Raw genomic sequence first — 20,000 nt, 5'->3', positions numbered from 1 at the left:
CCACCCCCTTCTCAACCGCAGCCCCAGCGCGATACCGGTGAGCAGTGCGTTGTACGGGCCGGGCACGGGGTCTATCATCCTGGACGACCTGCAGTGCACGGGCACGGAGACATCGCTGGCCCAGTGCGGGAACAAGGGACTCTACAACCACAACTGTCGTCACGGCGAGGACGTGGGAGTCCAGTGCCACGCTCGTACGTTTTTGTTGGGGTGTTTTTTTGTTGTTGTTTGTTTGTTTGTTTGTTTGTTGTTTGTTTTGGTTTTTTTTGTTTGTTTGTTTGTTGTTGTTTTTTTTGGGGGGGGGGTGTTTTTGTTGGTTTTTTTTGGGGGGAGGGTGTTTTTGTTGTTTTGTTTTTTTTTTGGGGGGGGGGGAGGTGTTTTTGTTGGGTGTTTTTTGGGAAGGGTGTTTTTGTTGGGGGGGGGGGGTGTTGTTGGGTTTTTTGGGGGGAGGGTGTTTTTGTTGGGGTTTTGGGGGGTGTTTTTGTTGGGGTTTTTTTTTGGGGGGGAGGGTGTTTTTGTTGGGTTTTGTTTTGGGTTTGTTTGTTTTTTGTTTTTTTTTGGGGGGGGTGTTTTTGTTGTTTTTTTTGGGGGGAGGGGTTGTTTTTGTTGGGTTTTTTTTTTTTGGGGGGGGGGGTTGTTCTTGTTGGGGTTTTTTTTTTGGGGGGGGGGGGTATTTCTCTCTCTCTCTCTCTCTCTCTCTCTCTCTCTCTCTCTCTCTCTCTCTCTCTCTCTTTTGTTGTTTGTTGTTTTTTTGTGGGGGTGGGGGGGGGTTAGGGGGCTGGGGGAAGGTGGTAGGGGTGGGAGAGGTGGTGGTGGTGTGGCTTGGGGGTGGTGGTGGGGGATAGTGATGGTGATGATGATGATGATGTGCATACTTACATAGCGCCTATTCTCGTTGATGATGATGATGATGATGATGATGATGTGCATTCTTATACAGCGCCTATTCTCGTTGTTTTTGATGATGATGATGATGTGTGTGTGCGTGTGTGTCTGTGTGTGTGTGTGTGTGTGTGTGTGTGTGTGTCTGCGTCTGCGTCTGTGTGTGTGACTATATATATATATATATATATATATATATATATATATATATATACATTAACACACCGCACAAACGCACTACACACATCATCTATCTTCCCCATCAAAATAGTCATTATATTGTATTTTCCCTCCCACTTTCTCCCTTCCCCCCTCATACCCCCCTCTCCCCCCCCCCCCCCCCCCCTCCCACCCCCCCCACCCCCCCACATCTCCACTCCTACAAACCACCCACCACCCATTCTTTGGCCTATTCAATCACTGTCTTAAATACCGCTTCAGTGCCAGGGGGGGAAAACAGTAGGAAGTGGTGTCTCAAGTCATAAAACAATATCCAAAACAATAAACCTGAAACTGAGAAAATGGTCTGGAGACACACCACTCCAGATAAACTCTGTGAATTTTCAGCCTCCCAGAGTTATTTCCCTTCTCTCTGAAGACGTCATCAGTGACGGCATTATGCACGTACGTCATACGTTCTACGGCAGTCAAGGGTTTGTCTTGGTTTCTCATGCTGCTGCAGAGGCGCTTCAAGTTCGGCTGGCGGGAATCAACAGGAACCGGTACGATAGCGGGCGGGTGGAGGTACGGTTCGGGCACGACTGGGGCACAGTGTGTGATGACTACTTCGATGCCAATGCCGCCAAGGTCGTCTGCCGCATGCTGCACTACCCGTCGTACGTGCATGAACAAATGTTGTTGTTTTTTTTGTTTTGTTTTTGTTGTTGTTTTTTGTTAACAATCATGACGATAATATCCGCATTTTGTTTGGTTTTGTCTTATCAAGTTTATTCCTTTTTTTTTTTCTCGTTTTATCATATCAATTTTATTTTGTTCTATTTCATTTGATTTAATTTGATTTGATGTTATTCTATCCGTGTACCTTTTTTTCCCAGGAGGGGAGCCTTTCCAGTGTCGGCGTCCAGCTTCGGACAAGGGCGAGGGCTGATCTTGTTGGACAACGTACGGTGCAATGGCAACGAGAGCTCCCTCATGGATTGTGCCCACAACATCATCCACGACAACGACTGTTCCCATTCAGAGGACGTGGGCGTTATCTGCAGTGATAGTAAGTTGAGAGATGGTGGTGGGAGGGGGGGGGGATCAGGGGGGATAGATGGGGGGGGGGGAGAACGCCAGGAGATGGAGGAACAGGGGGGTGGGGGGGGGGGGTTATGAATTAAGCAGGGTGCAAGGAGGATAAGTGAAGGAAGTGCAAGAGGAGAATGAAGGTTACGAGGAGTAGAAGGGGAACGGAGATATCCGAAGCAGGAAAAATAGTTTTCTTCTTCTTCTTCTTCTTCTTCTTCTTCTTCTTCTTCTTCTTCTTCTTCTTCTTCTTCTTCTTCTCCTCCTCCTCCTCCTCCTCCTCCTGCTACTACTACTACTACTACTGCCACTACTACTACTATCATTACTACTACTACTACTACTACTACTACTACTACTACTCCACCTTCTTCCTCTTCTTCTTCTTTTCATGTTTATTGTTCATTTATTGCGAGCTGATTTTGGCCAGTACGCATTCACCTGTTTCAGAACACACACACACACACACACACACACACACACACACACACACTTCATTTTCCTATTTTACAATGTCGATGGTATGGATCTTTCCATTTCTTTCCCAAAGGAAACTGATAATCGCCTACCATTGACATTCTGTTTGTGAATTGTACATTGTCAACACTGGGCTCCGTGTGTAGCTGGGTTTTTCTTCTTCTTCTTCTTCCTCTTCTTCTTTTCTCAGAGGCAAGTTGATCCTAACGCACAGATCTCTACATATTCTTACAGTGAATGTCCATAGGCTTTAACATTTTAAAGAAGAAAAATCACATGAGTGCTCTTTCGCGCGGCTTCTGCAAAACGTAAAAATTAAAAAAACAAAATAAATAAATAAATAAAAAGTTACAGAAACATGGCAGTGTCAGGCATTGCATCCAATCAAAGGCAGTCTTACGAAAGCTGTAGACTGTGCAGTCCAATCGGTATGCTGTTTTTCCACAGATATACCATGAGAACCAAATTAAGTGCACTGAATCGGTCGGGAATTTCGCACGATCTTTACTGTGAAACCTTTTCTTCCGCACGAGGGAACGAAACTTTAGACTTCACCGATCTTTAGACAGATCCCTTCTCAGCTGAGACCATAACACTAATTGCCATTCATTACTTTTACCACTACTACCGCTCCCACTACCACCACTACTACTAGCGCAATAGCGGAGTGATTAAAGGGTTGGACTTTCAATCTGAGCGTCCCGGGTTCGAATCTCGGTAACGGCGCCTAGCGCATGTGGGTAAAGGGTGATTTTTCCGATCTCCCAGGTCAACATATGTGCAGACCTGTTAGTACCTGGACCCCCTTCGTGTGTGTACGCACGCAGAAGATCAAATACTCACGTTAAAGATCCTTGTAATCCATGTCAGCGTTCTGTGGGTTATGGAAACAAGAAGAACGTGCCCAGCATGCACATCCCAGAAAACGGAGTATGGCTGCCTATATGGCGGGGCAAATGAAAGAAATGGTCATACACGTCAAATGTTGCATGTCTGTGTGAGTATATATGCGTGTGTGACTGACTGAATGACACAGGAAACGAATGATGAGCGCCCAAATGGCAGCCGTCAGTCTGCTCTAGCCAGGTAGGCAGCCTGTTGTGTAAATGACCCCGTGTTTGTAAAACGCTTAGAGCTTGGTCTCCGACCGAGGATAGGCGCTATATAAGTATCCATATCATAATCATCATACTACTGCTATTGACTGATGGCCTGGAGGTAAACGGAGTGATGGCCTAGAGGTAACGCGTCCGCCTAAGAAGCGAGAGAATCTGAGCGCGCTGGTTCGAATCACGGCACAGTCGCCAGTATTTTCTCCCCCTCCACTAGACCTCGAGTGGTGGTCTGGACGCTAGTCATTCGGTCGAGACTGTAAACCGAGGTCCCGTGTGCAGCATGTACTTAATTAGCGCACGTAAAAGAACCCACGGCAACAAAGGGGTTGTCCCTGGCAAAATTCTGTAGGGAAAAAAAATCCACTTCGATAGGAAAAACAAATAAAAAGGAACTGCAGGCAGGGATAAAATAAATAAATAAATAAATAAAATAAAATAAAAAGATTGGTGGTTCTCTCAGTGTATCGACGCGCTGTCCCTGTGAGGAGAGCAGCCCGATTTTCACACAGAGAGAAATCTGCTGTGAGTTAAGGCCAGACACTACAGTCAAATAACGACTTTTTTTTCTCTCTCCAACTATATCTCTTGTTTTGTTTTTTGTTTGTTTGCTTTTGTCTGCTAGGTGTATCATCACTTTTGAATCACAAAAAAGTGTTATATTAGATTTCTGCGAAAACCCGTTGCTATGGAAACAAATCAAAATGGCCGCCAAACAATGTATAAAAGCAATCGGGTTTCTGGTCCATGTTGTGCATGCAAACATTTTTTGTTATGTGGACTTGATACACAATGACATTATCTTCATTTTCACCTGAGATTGTGTTTGTTCTTCAATTGTTGTAATTTTGTGAATTTTTTTAATTTTGGGTATTGCGAAATCCTCAAAATTTACAATGGGTAAAATATTGGAACCGCTATGAATTAAAATCCAGAGAATAGTTTCATACATACAGTCATGCAAAGTCTCATGGTTGTAGGTTTACCCATCATTGAGCAGGTCCAAGGTATGTTGTCAAGGCCAGAAACTTGACGACTTGCGTCAAAATTGAACGAAATGAACACTTCCGTGACTCAGCAAACAATCTTTATTGGCAATTTTTTTTTTATTGTTAAAGACATGTTTATAGTGGAAAAACTTATGCATATGATAGAAGAGATGTTCAAGAATCAAAATCCATCCAAAACCACAAATCATGAAAATTCATCATTTTGGTCTCTTCCGCACTGCTGTGTCCCTTAACTCTCTCCATACGAACGGCGAAAGAAACGACGTTAACAGCGTTTCACCCCAATTACCATCATCAAAATATTGCAAGCGGAAGGCTCTTATACTGAAGAGGTGAATGTTGACAAAGAATACCACAATTCTGACGCCGGAAGCTAAAGGTTGGGTCATTCAGACACCCACTGGACATCCGAGGGGTCTGTGTAGAGGAGAAGAGAGGACTGGCCGTACTGAGTGAGTTAACACAATGCTGACCCGTGTGCAGCCACACCATCCAGCGGCAGTCTGCGGGCCAGGCTGGTGGGTGCCAGCGGGCCCAACAGTACCCAGGGTAGTCTGGAGGTGTACTACAACCACCAGTGGGGTACGGTGTGTGACGATGGTTTCACAGCCAGCAGCGCTGCCGTCGCCTGCGCGATGATCGGCTTCCGGAAGTGAGTGTGTGGGGGTGGGGGGGTCGGGAGCTGGGGGAGGGAGAGAGGTGGGGGGGGGAGGGTTTCGGCACTGTGTGGGGGGTAGGTGTGTGTGTGTGTGGGGGGGGGGGGGGGGCGTTATCTGTGGCACTGTGTGTGGGGATGGGGGGTGGGGAGTCGACACGGTGTTTGGATGGGTGTGGGGGGGGGGGGGGGGGAGGGGGGGTATCTGTGGCACTGTGTGTGGGGATAGGGGGTGGGGAGTCGACACGGTGTTTGGATGGGGGTGGGGGTGGGGAGGGGGGGTATCTGTGGCACTGTGTGTGGGGATAGGGGGTGGGGAGTCGACACTGTGTTTGAGGGGTGGGGTGGGGGTTATCTGTGGCACTGTGTGTGGGGATAGGGGGTAGGGAGTCGACACTGTGTTTGAGGGGTGGGGGGTATCTGTGGCACTGTGTGTGGGGATAGGGGGTGGGGAGTCGACACTGTGTTTGAGGGGTGGGGTGGGGGGGTATCTGTGGCACTGTGTGTGGGGATGGGGGGTAGGGAGTCGACACTGTGTTTGAGGGGTGGGGTGGGGGGTTATCTGTGGCACTGTGTGTGGGGATGGGGGGTAGGGAGTCGACACTGTGTTTGAGGGGTGGGGTGGGGGGTATCTGTGGCACTGTGTGTGGGGTTTGAGCGTGGAGATTCGACACTGTGTTCGGGTGTGTGTGTGTGTGGGGGGGGGGGGGTCTAGGGGGGTTATCTGTGGCACTGTGTGATTGGGTGTCTGTGAGTGTGGACATGTGGAGGGACGGGGGGTATTGTTGTGGGGTTGGGGGCGGGGGTGGGTGGGTTGGTAGTGGGAGGGGGTGGGGGGGGGCACATCGTCTGTGTGTGTGCGTGTGTGTGTGTGTGTCTGACGCACTGTGTGTGAGGGGAAGTCTCTGTGGCAGTGTCTTTGTGAGAGGGAGGGTGGGCGAGGGTGAGTGTATGTTATATATATATTTTTATAATTTATTTATATATATATATATAATCATTATTATTATGTCATGCTATATTATGTTATATCTACATGTGTGTCTGTCTCTCTGTCAAACTATGTCCGGGGAGGGAGGGGAGGTCTCTATGGCACAGTATTTGTTAAGCGGGGGGTGGGGGTATTGAGGGTGCGTGTGAGTGTCTGTCTGTATGTCTGTCTTTTGGCACTCTGTGTGTGTGTTTGTGCGTGTGTGTGTTATACAATTAAAAAAAAAAAGAGTCTCACATGGTTATGTCTTTTGAACAAATCCAGTATGATCAATACCTGAAGATCTAGTCATCAGCCCCATCCACATGTGATGTACAGCTAATGTTTAATTGTGTGTGTGTGTGCGCGCGCGCGCGCGTAATTTCTCATATTGATATGCACATATGCAGTGTCCTAAATTCCACTGTATTTGTGTTTGTGTATGATTTTACGATTTATGTTTGTGCCTTTTATGTAGCGTCCTCTCCAATATTCCTTGTGACCCCGGTACACTTGGTAAAAAAAGACATATTCATATTCATAATCTATTCTATTCTGTTCTATGCTATTCAGCGCGCAGCCCAGAGTTCTTCCGCAGGGGACGTTCCCTGCGGGAACTGGCATCATCTGGATGGATGACGTGCGTTGCCTTGGTAACGAGACCTCACTGGACGACTGTCGTCACCAGCCTTTGGGAACCAGCAATTGTCGTCACGCTGAGGACGTAGCCATTTCTTGTGCACCCAGTTAGTGCCTCTGTGTGTGTGTGTGTGTGTGGGTGTGTGTGTGTAGCGTGTGTTTGTGCTCTGTGTGTGTGTGTGTGTTTTCTTCAGTTTAACGTCTATTCACTGTAAGTGTTATTAGACGGAAAGGAGAAAAGTAGTGGATAAAGGAAAGGGAATACATGTGTATGTTAGTGTAAGAAAGTGTGTGTGTGTGTGTGTTTGTGCTCTGTGTTTGTGTGTATGTGTGTGTGTTGTGTGTGTGTGTGAGTTGTGTGTGTGTGTGTTTGTGCTCTGTATATGTGTGTATGTGTGTGTGTTTTGTGTGTGTGTGTGTGTTTGCTCTGTGTATGTGTGTTTGTATGTGTGTGTTTGTGCTGCGTGTGTGTGTGTGTGTGTGTGGCTTTGTATTGTATCATATTGCATTGTATTGTATTTACGTAAGAGAATGCAGTATAAAAAATTTAAAAAGGTGGGGGGGGAGGCGGGGGGTGTCCCTGGCAACCTTTTGCAGACAAATCCACTGTGACAGAAAAACAAATAGACTTGCAGACAGGAAAAACGGAAAAAGCACCCCGGATCTAACACAGAGAAATCGGTGCAAAAAGCAGTACAATAGGCCTACAATACAACACACACACACACACACACACACACACACACACACACACACACACACACACACGTTAATTATCACCATCATCATTATTATGTATATTTTGTTGTTGTTGTTGTTCTTCTTCTCTTATCATTATTTTTTTGTTTTGTTTTGTTGTTGTTATTATCATTATTGACTCACTTGTGTAAACAAAGTGAGTCTATGTTTTAACCCGGTGTTCGGATGTCTGTGTGTGTGTGTGTGTGTCTGTGTGTCCGTGGTAAACTTTAACATTGCCATTTTCTCTGCAAATACTTTGTCAGTTGACACCAAATTTGCACAAAAATAGGAAAAATTAAATTCTTTCCAGTCATCTTGTTTAAAACAATATTTCACCTCTGGGATTGTCACAAATTTTTTTTTTAAAGAAGCCAGATTATATGCAAACTGAATTTACTGTTATATTTATATTTTTTTATTCTCTAAACTTGGCACATTGATCTGATATTCTGACACAACAAGAGCAGTCATTTTTATCATTTTTTGTTCAAACAGGAACTTCTTTTGCTAAGCATGGAAGTTATATTTATTTTGCATGTCTTTGGTGCAGATAGTAAAAAAGGGAAGTTAATCTGTAATTAATGCTAGGAGGTTTAATTTGCTTTAAACTGATCTTTCTCATCTTAAACATTACATTTTGAAATTATACTCAATACATAAAAAGCTTGTGTGTTCTACTCTCAGTGTACAGGGCTTTCACTATGTTCATTCGCCCAAGTGGTCCTTTTCGGAAAATACTAAAATCAATACGACGAGTGGACTTTACAGATCTATTGGCTGAGCCCTGAAGGTCATGGGCAAAAATTAATTGCGTACACATATTTATACACATTCAAAGCGCGTGCTCATGTTATTCGCGAACGCGAACGACGCCATTTTGTTTCAAGTTGTTGACCTGCCCGTTCAATCCTATATTCAATCGACAATACACGATAACATGTGATGGAAAGTTGGAGAAGGAGACCGTTAAATATTTATTCAGAGAAAGATTTGTGAACGCCTCATCACTTACTGGATTATGCCCCAAACTGCCATAAAAATATCCATATATTCAGTCGGAATTCACAGTTAAAAATAATAAAGCATGAGAGTTAATACCTTTGAATAGATGAAACGCAAAAATTTCCAGTCTTGACTTTTCTCAAAATGAAGTCCTTTTCACTTCATATTATGAAGTTTAGAAGTACTTGTACTTGGCTCTGCATGTTATTAGTTTAACAAAATACTCAATTTTCATATCAACTTTAAAACTATAAAACTAGAATGAACATAAAAGAGAAATTGACCTTGTACATCTATCTAGATCCAGAGAAAACGGCTAAATGTTGCAGTGTGATTGCGGCGATAGCCACGTCTCCTTTACCGCGGACTTAAAAAGAATTTTTACTTGTCCTTAAAGATTTTTTTTTTTTTTATGCCCAAGATACACCAGAATAATACGATTTAAACAGCGTTCTCACTGCGAATACCGCAATCGATTTATCGCCCTTTAAAAAAAGCATGTTTATATATTATATTTTTGAACGTCATTTAAGGAGCCACGATAGTGTAATGGATAAGACAGTTTCTTCTCACCCGAACACGCGGGGTTCGAATCTGCCGTCAGGACTTTTTTTTTTTTTTTCTTCCCTCTTTTTCTTTTAACCCGAAGCTTTATAATAACAAATACAGAACACATTTTAACGATTAGATTTTTTTTTTTTTTTTTTTTTTAGTGTATCACAAGTGAGTCTTGAAGGCCTTGCCTCTCTTGTTATTATTGTTATCGTCATTATCATTATTATTGTTATTATAATTATTATTACTACTATCATGATAATCATCATTATCATTAGCATTATCATTGCTGCTATTGTTTACTATCATCATCATCATCTTCTTCATTATTATTATTATTAGCATTAGCATTATTATTAGCATTATCATTAGCATTGCTGTTATTGGTTATTATTGTTGTCGTTTGGTATCCTCACCATCATCACCACCACCATCACCATCATCATCATCACAATCACCACCATCACCACCACCATCATCACCAAGATCATCATCACCACCACCATCATCACCACCTTCATCACCATCATCACCACCACCATCATCACCATCTACATCACCAACATCATCACCACCACCATCACCATTATCATCACCACCACCATCACCACCATTATCACCACCACCATCATCACCAACATCATCATCATCACCACTACCATCATCACCAACATCATCATCACCATCACCACCATCATCACCACCACCATCAACACCACCATCACCACCACCACCACAACCCCTATCACCACCACCACCAATACCATCACCACCACTACCATCATCACCACCATCACCATCACCACCACCATCACCAACACCACCATCACCAACACCACCACAACCCCTATCACCAGCACCACTACCATCATCACCACCACCATCACCACCACCACCATCACCTTCACCATTATTCCTCCTCTCTCTCTCTCTCTCCCCGCCACGCAGCCGCAACGAACCCGCCGCTGAGGCTCCAGTTGGTCAATGGATCAGATGCAACGCAGGGTCGGGTGGAGGTACAGCACAACGGGCAGTGGGGCACCATCTGTGATGACCACTGGGGATTGGCAGAGGCTCAGGTTGCCTGCAGGAACCTAGGCTTTGGCGGTGCCAGGTGGGTCACGGCTTGAGTAGTAGTAGTAGTAGTAGTAGTAGCAGTAGGAGGAGGTGACGGAGGTGGTGATGGTGGTACTCGTAGTCAGGTCAGGTCATTAGATCTGCTACTGGTAACCTGTAATCCAGTACAACCTGTTCAGGGTCGGGTTGCCGGCGACTAAACCGGCACTCCCACTGCCCCCTTCCGGGACTGGTGAGGCGGGTGGCTACTACTGCTCTGTAGACCTTTAGCTTGGTCTCATCGTAGTAGTAGTAGTAGTAGTAGTATCAATGGTTTCTCCAGTCAATGGGAAATCATTTACAGCGTAGTCTTTTGTGAAGGACTATGACTCTCAAACTAGGAGGCAAAATTGCACTCGCTCTTTGTGCTGCAGCCTTGTGGGCTAGTTGGCCTTTGGGAACCATCCCAACGCCGACTGTCCTAAAACCCTCTTGGCCAAGAGAGTGGGGATGTAACTTGGGCAAGACACTCTCCACTATAATCAAATTCTAGCCCAATTAGTCGGAACAGCTGTTGCCTCCTCTGCTGTTCTGATGGTCGTAGTCGGACACAACTGACTATCATATCTGTGGAGTGAGGGCCTAGAGGTAACGCGTCCGCCTAGGAAGCGAGAGAATCTGAGCGTGCTGGTTCGAATCACGGCTCAGCCGCCGATATTTTCTCCCCCTCCACTAGACCTGGAGTGGTGGTCTGGACGCTAATCATTCGGTTGAGACGATAAACCGAGGTCCCGTGTGCAGCATGCACTTAGCGCACGTAAAAGAACCCACGGCAACAAAAGGGTTGTTCCTGGCAAAATTCTGTAGAAAAATCCACTTCGATAGGAAAAACAAAATAAAACTGCACGCAGGAAAATATATATTTTTAAAAAAAGGGTGGCGCTGTAGTGTAGCGACGCGCTCTCCATGGGGAGAGCAGCCCGAATTTCACACAGAGAAATCTGCTGTGATAAAAAGAGAAATACAAATGCAAACAAATAGTAGGAGGAGGAGGAGGTGGTGGCGGAGGAGTGGTGGAGGTGGTGGTGGTACTCGTAAGTAAAAGCGGTGGTAGTAAAAGTGGAAGTGGCGGTTGAATTTGCGCTTGATTGATATCTGTCATCATCATTACCAGTAGTAGTAGTAGTAGAAGGAGGAGGAAAAGGAGTAGTGGTGTTGTGGTGGAGGTTGTGGTGGTGGTGGTGGTACTCGTAAAAGTGGTGGTTGTAGAAGTGATGGTGGTGGTTGAATTTGCTCTTGATTGATTGTAGTAGTCTCCTCAAGCACTTGGTTTCGAATGCTTGGATTCTTCTTTCTGTTTCTGCCATCAGTTGTGTGCTATTGCTGCTGCTACTGATGTTGACGATGATGCGATTGCAACTGCTGCTGATGGATACCAACTGAGCGCAAATTCAAAAGCTTGCGTCACATCCAAGCCCATGAATTTCAACAACTTGCAAACGTTCGTCCTTGTGACTAAACCGAACTTGACGCATGATGTATACCTTTCATAAATGCACGCACACTTTATTCTGTCGCATATCTGTACATTTCTTATCATTCTTTCTCTTTTTTTTTCTACAGAGGACAGGATGTCAATTTTTTTTTTTTTTTTTTATTAATTATAGAAAACATATTCTGTTTGTTCGTTTTTATCCTGTTGAAATAAAGTTTCGTTTCGTTTCATGTTCATCTTTCGAATTTTTTACGTGATTGACATGGTTGTTTTTTTTTCTTTTTTTCTTTTTTGTTAATCTGATTATCGTGTAATTATTATCCCAAGTCCCTCATCATCATTATTATCATTATCGTCATTATTATTATTATTATTGTTGTTGTTGTTGTTGTCGTCGTCGTCGTCGGTGTCATGATGATGATGTTCGTTTTTATCCTGTTGAAATAAAGTTTCGCTTCGTTTCATGTTCATCTTTCGAATTTTTTACGTGATTGACATGTTGTTGTTTTTCTTTTTTCTTTTTTGTTAATCTGATTATCGTGTAATTATTATCCCAAGTCCCTCATCATCATTATTGTCATTATCGTCATTATTATTATTATTGTTGTTGTTGTTGTCGTCGTCGTCGGTGTCATGATGATGATGATGACGATGATTTTTTTTTTAAGCATCATTATCATTATTATCATCACCATCATCGTTGTTATTTTCATTAGAATTATCATTATCATCATAATACATCGGCGCAGTCAAATCTCCTTTGCCTCTTTATATATATATATATGTGTATGTGTGTGTGTGTGTGATAGTTTATTTACATTGCGCCTTTCATTAAAATACAGTAATGCTCAAGGCACGATATATAGATAGATAGATAGATATTGTCTGATTTCATTTCGTTACGTTTCGTTTCGTTTCTCTCACGCGCAGCATTTTCGCCGTGCCAATGTCCAACGCGTACTACGGGCCGGGCAACGGCAGCATCTGGCTGGACGATGTGGCCTGCAATGGGTCAGAGGCCGGTCTGGCCGACTGTAGACTCAAACCGTGGGGCCAGAACAACTGTGGTCACTACGAGGATGCCGGAGTATGGTGCATGGACAGTCAGTATTGCGTTCGGGGGTGGGGGGGGTGGAGGAGGAGGGATGGGGGTGGGGGGAAGGGGGAGGGGTGTTCGTTCGTTCGTTCGTTCTTTAATTCATTCATTGCACGTATATATCGAATGAAAATTTGTGTGTGTGTGAGGATAGGATGCGGTGAGGGGATGGGTGTGTGTGTGTGTGTGTGTGGCTGGCTGTGTTTGAGTGTGTCTGTGTCTGTCTGTGTACTTGGTTGTGTATATTTGTGTGTATATGAGTGTGTGTGTGTCTGTTTGGCTGTCTGTCTGTGAGTGTGTCTGTCTGTACGTGTATTTGTGTGTGTGTGTGTGTGTGTGTATATTTTGTATACTTGTGCGTTTGTGTGTGTGTGTGTGTGTGTGTCTTTGAATGCATACGAGGGTATGCGCTGTGTGTTTTTTTGTAGTGTACGCACGATATCTGTGTGTTTGATGTATCTAATTGACCCATTCATTCATTTCCCTCACAACACGCAGCATCGCAAAAGTCAAACTACATTTTTGTGTAAACCGAAACCAAAAAAAAAAAAACACCACTTTTCAGCTGGTTTGGTTTTTGACTCACTTGTGTAAACAAAGTGAGTCTATGTTTTAACCCGGTGTTCGGTTGTCTGTGTGTGTGTGTGTGTCTGTGTGTCTATGTGTCCGTGGTAAACTTTAACATTGACATTTTCTCTGCAAATACTATGTCAGTTGACACCAAATTTGGCATAAAAATAGGAAAAATTCAGTTCTTTCCAGTCATCTTGTTTAAAACAATATTGCACCTCTGGGATGGGCACAAAAAAATAAAAAAAGAAGCCTAATTATATGCAAACTGCATTTACTGTTATATTTATATTTTTTGTATTCTCTAAACTTGGCACTTTGACCTCTTATTCTGACACAACAACAAGAGGAGTCATTATTATCATTTTTTGTTCAAACAGGAACTTCTTTTACTAAGCATGGAATTTTTATTTATTTTGCAAACGTTTTGGTGCAGATAGTAAAAAAGGGAAATTACTCTGTAGTTAATGCTAGGGAACGTAATTTATCACAAGTGAGTCTTGAAGGCCTTGCCTCTCTTGTTTTTTATTTGTGGTGGCTCTTTCTTGTCCGTTTTATATCGCTTGCTGTCTATATATCATTCGTTGAGTTTGTTTCTGTTCTTTATACTACGTAATAATCAAGAAAGAAGGAAAGAAAGAAAGAAAGAAAAAGAAAAAACAATTAATACTTGTCTTAGTCCTATCCCCACCCCCCTCCCCTCACTTCACCTTCTTGTGTGCAAATTTCTTTCGGGTTTTTTTTTCTGGGTTTTTTTTTCTGTTTTTGTTGTTGGTGGTGGTGGTGGTTTTTTTTCTTCTTTTTTTCTGGGTTTTTTTGTTGTTGTTTTTTCATACTCGAGAATAGGATCTCAAGACCTGCTGTGTGCGTGCCATGGGTAATGCGAAAATCAGACACCCATACCTTCTTTTCTTTTTATCGGCAGCAGTGGTGTACCGTATATGAAAAAAAAAATGAAAAAAAAGAAACCTTTCTTGAAACTGAAACTGCTCTGTGTGTGTGTGTTGCGTGTGTGTTTGTGTGTGTGTGTGTGTTTGTGTGTGTGTATGTGTCTGTCTGTCTGTGTGTGTGCGTGTGTGTGTGTGTTTGTTTGTGTGCTCGTGTGTGTGTGTGTGTGTGTGTATGTGGCTGTGTGTCCATGTGTGCATGCGTATGTGTGTCTATGTATCTGTGTGTGTGTGTTTGTGTGTGTCTGCGCGCGTGTGTGTATGTGTGTGTGTGTGGCTGTGTGTCTATGTGTGCGTGCACGTGTGTGTGTGTGTCTATGTATCTGTGTGTGTGTGTGTCTGTCTGTCTGTCTGTTTGTCTGTCTGTGTCTCTGTGTGTGTTTTTGTATGTGTGTCTGCGCGCGCGTGCGCGTGTGTGTGTGTGTGACTGTGTGTCTATGTGTGCGTGCGTGTGTGTCTGTCTGTATCTGTGCATCTGTCTGTGTGTGTCTGTGTCTGTGTGTCTCCCTGTCTGTATATTTGTGCGTTGTGTGCTCGTGTGTGCCTCTGTGTGTGTGTGTGCGCGCGCGCGCGAGCGCTCGCGTGTGTGTGTGTGCCTGTGTGTGAGTGTGTCTGTGTATGTGAGTGTGTGTATATTTTGTGTTTGTGTGTGTATGGCTGTGTGTGTGCGTGTGTGTGTGTGTGTGTGTGTGTGTCCGTCCTTGCCGTCGTCAGTGAACGGCCAGAGCTCCGCGCCCTTCGCCCTCAGACTGACCGGTGGGGCCTCTCAGTACGAGGGGCGGGTGGAGGTCCGCTACAACAACGTGTGGGGCACCGTGTGCGACGACTCCTTCGACACACACGACGTGCAGGTCGTCTGCAGGACCCTCAACTTGGCGTGAGTGGCTCTGCTGCTGGTGGTGGTGGTGGTGGTGGTGGTGTCCGGTGGTACAAGGGGGGGTTGGGTGTGGGGGGGGGGGGGGGGTCAGGGAGGGGGAGAGGGGGGTCGGGGGGGGGGGGGACGATTAGACAAGAAAAGATCAGATCAGATGATATGGGGTGGGATGAGATGGGGTGCGAAAAGATTGGATGGGGTGGGGTGGGATTGGGTGGGTGGGATGGGATTGGGTGGGTGGGTGGGAAGGGATGGGGTGGGTGGGTGGATTGGGTGGGTGGGAAGGGGTGGGGTGGGTGGGAAGGGATGGGGTGGGTGGGTGGGAAGGGGTGGGGTGGGGTGGGATTGGGTGGGTGGGATGAGATGGGGTAGGTGGGTGGGTGGGAAGGGATGAGGTGGGTGGGAAGGGGTGGGTTGGTGGGTGGGAAGGGATTGGGTGGGAAGGGGTGGATGGGATGGGGTGGGTGGGAAGGGATGGGGTGGGTGGGAAGGGATTGGGTGGGTGGGTGGGAAGGGGTGGGGTGGGTGGGTGGGATTGGGTGGGTGGGAAGGGATGGGGTGGGATTGGGTGGGTGGGATTGGGTGGGTGGGAAGGGGTGGGAAGAGATGGGGCGGGGTGAAAAGAGATGGGGTGGGGTGGGAAGAGATTGGATGAGTTTGGATGGGAAGGGAAGAGATTGGATGATTTGGGAAGAGATTGGATGAGTTTGGATGGGATGGGAAGGGAAGAGATTGGGTGGGAAGGGAAGAGATGGGGCGGGGTGGGAAGAGATGGGGCGGGGTGGAAAGAGATGGGGCGGGACGGGAAGAGATGGGGCGGGACGGGAAGAGATGGGGTGAGGTAAGATAAGTTGGGAAGAGATGGGGGTAAGAGGTGGGATGTGATGATAGAGTGGGATGACGAGATTGGGTGAGATGGGACAGGGTGAGACTGGACGAGATGGGATAGGATAACTGTGATGGCAAGAGGTAAAGGTTTACTCGTTCCATGATTACTTCTCCCCCTGTGGACCAGGTACGAGTATTCTCGTGCCAACACGTACGCTATTCTAATTTCGTTCATTCTTACCTGGTACAGTTGCCATCCTGAACTGAACCGTTTACAAACGAAGCTTTTGTTCGACTAATGAAATCAACAGTTCTCCACCAATTTTTGCCGTTGTAGTGAACCACCCTGGTTTGTTTTTTTTCTGCAGTTTTCTCAAGCAGTGCTGATCCAGGGGAGTTGTGGTAGGCATGTAGCTTTGGGGAAGAATGCGTCAAGGCGTCATGGGCAGTCCACCACCGTAACTCCGTCGCATTTCTGATTTTGCACTTGCCTTTAAAGTTCCGACAACTTTTCGGCAGAGTTTATAAATGGATCAGTTCTTCTTCTTCTTCTACTTCTTCTTCTGCGTTCGTGGGCTGCAACTGCCACGTTCACTCGCATGTACACGAGTGGGCTTTTACGTGCATGACCGTTTTTACCCCGCCATGTAGGCAGTCATACTCCGCTTTCGGGGGTAATGGATCAGTTCGAATACGTAAAGCCTTGAGAGATGTGACAAGAAACACGCTCATCGTGAACATAGAAGACTGAAGCAAATAATGGGTGTAATTAAAAATTTTAAAAAGATAACCAAATGTGTCTTATAAACTTGCAGAAATAGTCACCGAAATTGTTCAAAATCCTTTTCGTCAAGACAGCGATTTCCACGACGAAATTTTAGCCTTTCGGTAATCGAGAAAAAAAAAAACAAAAAAACAGACAATGGATGCGCGCATACACACACGGTTCTTGCTAAAAGTAAGCGGGGAATCTCCACGAAAATCAGACGAAAGTGGGTCTGAAATCCTCCTGTTATCTCATTTACAGAAATTACAACATGTGCGGTGAAACAAACGGTGACAAGTACCCAACACAACAAAATATTAAGCATGACTTAGATTATAAAAGGATGTAATAACCTATTGAGATACTGATACAAAAGTATTGCACACATTGACTTGAAATGTTGTAATTAACCATTATTGTAAACATGCTAAAAAGACGCCAGCGTGAACACTGAACGTGTTAAATTTCACATGTATTCTGCACATTGTACATTTTCAGCCACATCCACACACACACACACACACACACACACACACACACACACACACACACACACACACACACACACACACACACACCATTTATTCACGAATGTATCTCTTCTTAATGATTATGCTCATGTTTATGTTCCATTGTGTCTTATAAACTTTAAGGCTTTATGACAATTTAAAAAAGCATTCCAATCTATTCTAATCTATTCTATTCTATTCTATTCTGTTCTGTTCACCCCCACAGAGGCGGGACCCTGATCCGGGCTGGCGCGGGACGAGGCCCCATCTGGATGGACGACGTCTCGTGCCAGGGGACGGAGACCTCCCTCAGCCAGTGCCGCTTCAATGGCTGGGGCCGCCACGACTGCAGCCACGGGGAGGACGTCGGGGTCCGCTGCACCAACCGTCAGTATCAGGGCAGGGCGGGACGGCGGTGGTGGTGGTTGTGGTGGCCGTGGTGGTGGTGGTTGTGATAGTGATGGTGGTGGTGGTGGTGGTTGTAGTGGTGGTTGTGGTAGTGATGGTGGTGGTGGTGGTGTTGGCGGTGGTGGTGGTGGTGGTTGTGATAGTGGTGATGGTGGTGGTAGTGGTGGTGGTGGTGGTGGTTGTGGTAGTGACGGTGGTGGTGGTGGTGGATGTGGTTGTGATAGTGGTGGTTGTGGTAGTGATGGCGGTGGTGGTGGTGGTGGTTGTGGTAGTGGTGGTGGTGGTTGTGATCGTGGTGGTGGTGGGCGATGGTGGTGGTTGTGGTAGTGATGGTGGTGGTGGTGGTTGTGGTAGTGGTGGTTGTGGTAGTGATGGTGGTGGTTGTGGTGGTTGTGATCGTGGTGGTGGGTGATGGTGGTGGTGATAGTTGTGGTGGTGATGGTGGTGGTGGTGGTTGTGATGATGATGATAATAATAATAATGGTCTGCTATACCAACCGTCAGTAGTATTCAGGATGGTGGTGGTTATGGTGATGGTGGTGGTGGTGGTGATAGTGATGGTGGAGGTATTTTGCTGTGGTGGTGGTATGTTGTGGTGATGGTGGTGGTGGTAGTGATGGTGGTCGTAGTGATGGTGATTATGGTGGTAATTGTCGTGGTGGTGGTGGTTGTGGTAGTGGTAGTTTGTGGTAATGGTGGTGGTGGTGGGTATGGTGATGATGATGGTGGTGATGGTAGTGGTAGTTTGTGGTGGTGGTGATGGTGTTGGTGATGATGATGGTGGTAATGGTGATGGTGGTGATAATAATGGTGATGATTTTGGTGGTGGTGGTGGTGGTGATAGTGGTGGTCGTGTAAGTGGTGATGGTGGTGGTGGTGGTGGTGGTCATGGTGGTGGTGGTGGTGGTGATGGTGATAATAATAATGATGATGGTGGTGGTGGTGATCATCGATGATGATGATAATGGTGGTGGTGTGGTGGTAGTCTTGGTGGTGGTGGTGATGATGATGATTGTAGTGGTGGTGATGGTGAGTATGATGATGATGGTGAGTGTGATGATGATGATGATGATCATCATCATCATCATTGGTGACGATGATGGTGTTGGTGGTGACGATAAAGACGATGATGATGGTTGTGTGGTGGTGGTATAAGAAGATTTTAACGATGTCATGATGGTGACGTCAATGGCAATGGTGGTGTCGATGATGACGACGACGACGTCAGTGATGATGGTGATGACGACGACAATGATGATAATGATAGATTATGATAGATGATGATGATGATAACAATAAGAATAACTAAGAATAGGACCAACGATTCCATTCACTATCCCTCCCCCCCCCCCCTCCCTCCCTTCTCCCTTCTCTCCAGCGGGTGCCCTGGACCTCCAGGTGAGACTCCAGGACGGGGGCGGGGCGGACTCTGGCAGGCTGGAGGTCAGGTACCAGGGCACCTGGGGCACCGTCTGTGACAGGAACTTCGACGACAACGCTGCTACCGTCGTCTGCAGGCAGCTGGGATTCAACACGTGAGGCCTGTGGTGGTGTTTGGTGGTGGTGGTGTTTGCTGGTGGTGGTGGTGTGGTGTTTAGTGGTGGTGGTGTTTGGTTGTGGTGGTGGTGGTGGTGGTGTTTGGTGGTGGTGGTGGTGTTTGGTGGTGGTGTTTGGTGGTGGTGGTGTATGGTGGTGGTGTTTGGTGGTGGTGTGGTGTTTGGTGGTGGTGGTGTTTGGTGGTGGTGGTGTTTGGTGGTGGTGGTGTTTGGTGGTGGTGGTGTTTGGTGGTGGTGGTGGAGGTGGTTGTGTTTGGTAGTGGTGGTGGTGTTTGATGGTGGTGGTGGTGTTTTGTAGTGGTGGTGGTTGGTTGGTCGGTTGTTGTTTTTTTGTTTTGTTTTGTTTGTCTCTCTCTCTCTCTTCCTCCATCCCTCCCTTCCACCCCCCTCCACTCTCTCTCTCTCTCTCTCTCTCTCTCTCTCTCTCTCTCTCTCTCTTGTCTTTCTTTCTGTCTGTCTGTCTCTCTCTCTCTCTCTCTCTCTCTCTCTCTCTCCTTGTCTCTTCCTCTTCCTTCTTCTCTTGTTTCTGTTCTAAGTATTAATTGTGCATGTACTTATGTTGTTCGTCTTTTTCGTGGGACAGAATTGAAATTTATTCATGCAA

At 45.8% G+C, this 20,000-nt stretch overlaps 1 protein-coding gene across 3 annotated transcripts in view; it reads left to right on the top strand.

Moving 5' to 3' along the window:
• Positions 1 to 20,000, top strand: part of LOC143275840 (scavenger receptor cysteine-rich type 1 protein M160-like) — a 134,696-nt gene that overhangs the window by 53,023 nt on the left and 61,673 nt on the right. For all 3 annotated transcript variants that reach the window (XM_076580130.1, XM_076580129.1, XM_076580128.1), the window contains 10 exons: positions 22 to 194; positions 1,565 to 1,718; positions 1,938 to 2,110; positions 5,213 to 5,381; positions 6,928 to 7,100; positions 10,240 to 10,405; positions 12,773 to 12,945; positions 15,170 to 15,332; positions 17,659 to 17,819; positions 19,219 to 19,375. In XM_076580130.1, the coding sequence (XP_076436245.1) occupies positions 22 to 194; positions 1,565 to 1,718; positions 1,938 to 2,110; positions 5,213 to 5,381; positions 6,928 to 7,100; positions 10,240 to 10,405; positions 12,773 to 12,945; positions 15,170 to 15,332; positions 17,659 to 17,819; positions 19,219 to 19,375 (1,662 nt within the window). The remainder of the gene's footprint in view (positions 1 to 21; positions 195 to 1,564; positions 1,719 to 1,937; positions 2,111 to 5,212; positions 5,382 to 6,927; positions 7,101 to 10,239; positions 10,406 to 12,772; positions 12,946 to 15,169; positions 15,333 to 17,658; positions 17,820 to 19,218; positions 19,376 to 20,000) is intronic.

Source organism: Babylonia areolata, chromosome 31, assembly GCF_041734735.1.
Source record: "Babylonia areolata isolate BAREFJ2019XMU chromosome 31, ASM4173473v1, whole genome shotgun sequence".
In the NCBI taxonomy this organism is placed as follows: domain Eukaryota; kingdom Metazoa; phylum Mollusca; class Gastropoda; order Neogastropoda; family Buccinidae; genus Babylonia; species Babylonia areolata.
The sequence above is the reverse complement of the archived record's forward strand: the minus strand, read 5'-3'. Positions and strand labels throughout refer to the sequence as shown.